The 1,686-nt window shown below is 26.4% G+C and overlaps 1 protein-coding gene across 1 annotated transcript; it reads right to left on the bottom strand.

Moving 5' to 3' along the window:
* Positions 1-665: 665 nt before the first annotated feature.
* On the bottom strand, positions 666-1,337 carry LOC145841408 (14-3-3 protein zeta-like). Its single transcript, XM_082948771.1, has one exon. It carries the CDS (start codon positions 1,335-1,337, stop codon positions 666-668), a length of 672 nt encoding a protein of 223 aa, XP_082804897.1.
* Between the last annotated feature and the right edge of the window lie 349 nt (positions 1,338-1,686).

Here is a 1,686-nt window from a genome sequence, read left to right as displayed (position 1 = left end):
TAATAATATTTTTTGTGCTAATGATTTTAGTTATATTGTAGTCTATTTATATCTATTTAGTCAGTTTTCAATAGATAATGATGTAAACTTTGATTTTAAAAATTTTGTTATAACTTAAACATAATCAGACAAATTTTAAAGCTTATACGATGTAAAAGTAAGGTGTATGCGTAGTTTATAATAACTTGTTATAGTTTATTTTAAATTATACATATCCATATTAACAAACTAATTAAACAAAGCCCGAAGTTATTTTAAACTTATCTAAAAAAATCAAATTTTTAACTGCAAGTCAAAACAACAACATACTTCAGAAGATCATCGACTTAATTAGAATAATAAATTAGTGAAAACAGTCAAATTTAAGTATTCTGACTTTCAGACGATAGTAACAAATTTAATGACTGATACAATCTAACATTATATCTATTTAATGTTTTAAGTTAAACCTTTAAATATTTTTGTTTCCTTCTGAAGATTTTTTACATAAAACAAAACATATGTTTAATTTACCAAAACTAATAGACTTACTTAGCAAATTTAATTTATTAAACAAGTTTTTTAGACGAAACTAAACAACAACAATATTAAACTAAGTCAATAAAAGTAAAATGATAACAAAAGTTCTAGTACATCAAACGCGTACCAAAAACTTCACAGCTGTTTCAAGTCATCGATTTTTTATTTTGTACAACTAACAATTCAGTAGCACGAAACTTCAATTCTTGATGTATTTCTTGTAGATGAGGCAAATCTTTGTCGTATGCTTCAATAGCAATAGTAAGAGCTTTATCAACAGATATCTCAAAAAAAGTACGAAAATTAGAAAAATTGAATGCAATCAAAATTACAAGTGGATGGGCAGGACTAAGATTTTCACTTGCAGTTTCATATGCTTCCTCAAATAACTTCATTGCTTTACTGATTTCAAAGTTCCTCGCATGTCCTGATGCCGTAACAGCTATATACTCATGTTGAATTGCTCTACAACGTTTATAACCTGCAATAGCCTCGATATTGTTGTCTCTTTTAATCCAATAACTATTAAACAACTCAATAGCCTCATGACAAATTCTGTTTGTTTCTGATTTTGCTTTCTTATTTATTTCCCTCTGTAGTTTTGCATCTACACTTGAATCATCACAGGAAATAAAGGAATTGATCCATGGTAGTATTAGCTGACTGTAACTGTAGAATATCATATTTCTTTCTTCAAAGTTGAGTGTTGTTCCCATTTTAATTACTTCCTTCATGTAGCTAATTACATCCTCATGACGATAATTTTTATGACAAATAATAGCAAGAGACACTAATTCACTTCTACTAAACTGAGACATTTTGAAACTTTAGCTGAAACGTGTAGTTATTTCAGAATATAAATAAAAATTTTCAAGTAGTCTTAAACAAGAAAGATATGAGTATAAATAGGAGTTGATCCTTTTTATAAACTAGATTAAGTATTTAGATGTTAAATTAAACGACATTTTTAACAATACACAGTTTAAGCTTAAATCTCTTCAAAAACATTATAAGCTTTTCTATGAAGGTACTTATACTTTATTAATTAATCAGAGTTAAATATAATCAACGATTAGGAATCAGGCTCAAAACTATTTACAAAATACTTTTTGACAAGTTCTTTTAAAGTGAGTTAAAAAATATATATATACTAACTAGAACTAAATA

The sequence above is a fragment of the Thalia democratica genome, chromosome 1, assembly GCF_965202585.1.
Source record: "Thalia democratica chromosome 1, ktThaDemo2.hap1.1, whole genome shotgun sequence".
Taxonomy (NCBI): Eukaryota; Metazoa; Chordata; class Thaliacea; order Salpida; family Salpidae; genus Thalia; species Thalia democratica.
This window is presented reverse-complemented; position numbering and strand designations above follow the sequence as displayed.

Bases quoted from the DNA above. Each gene is read 5' to 3' on its own strand.
- LOC145841408 (XM_082948771.1), bottom strand. From the start codon at position 1,337: ATGTCTCAGTTTAGTAGAAGTGAATTAGTGTCTCTTGCTATTATTTGT.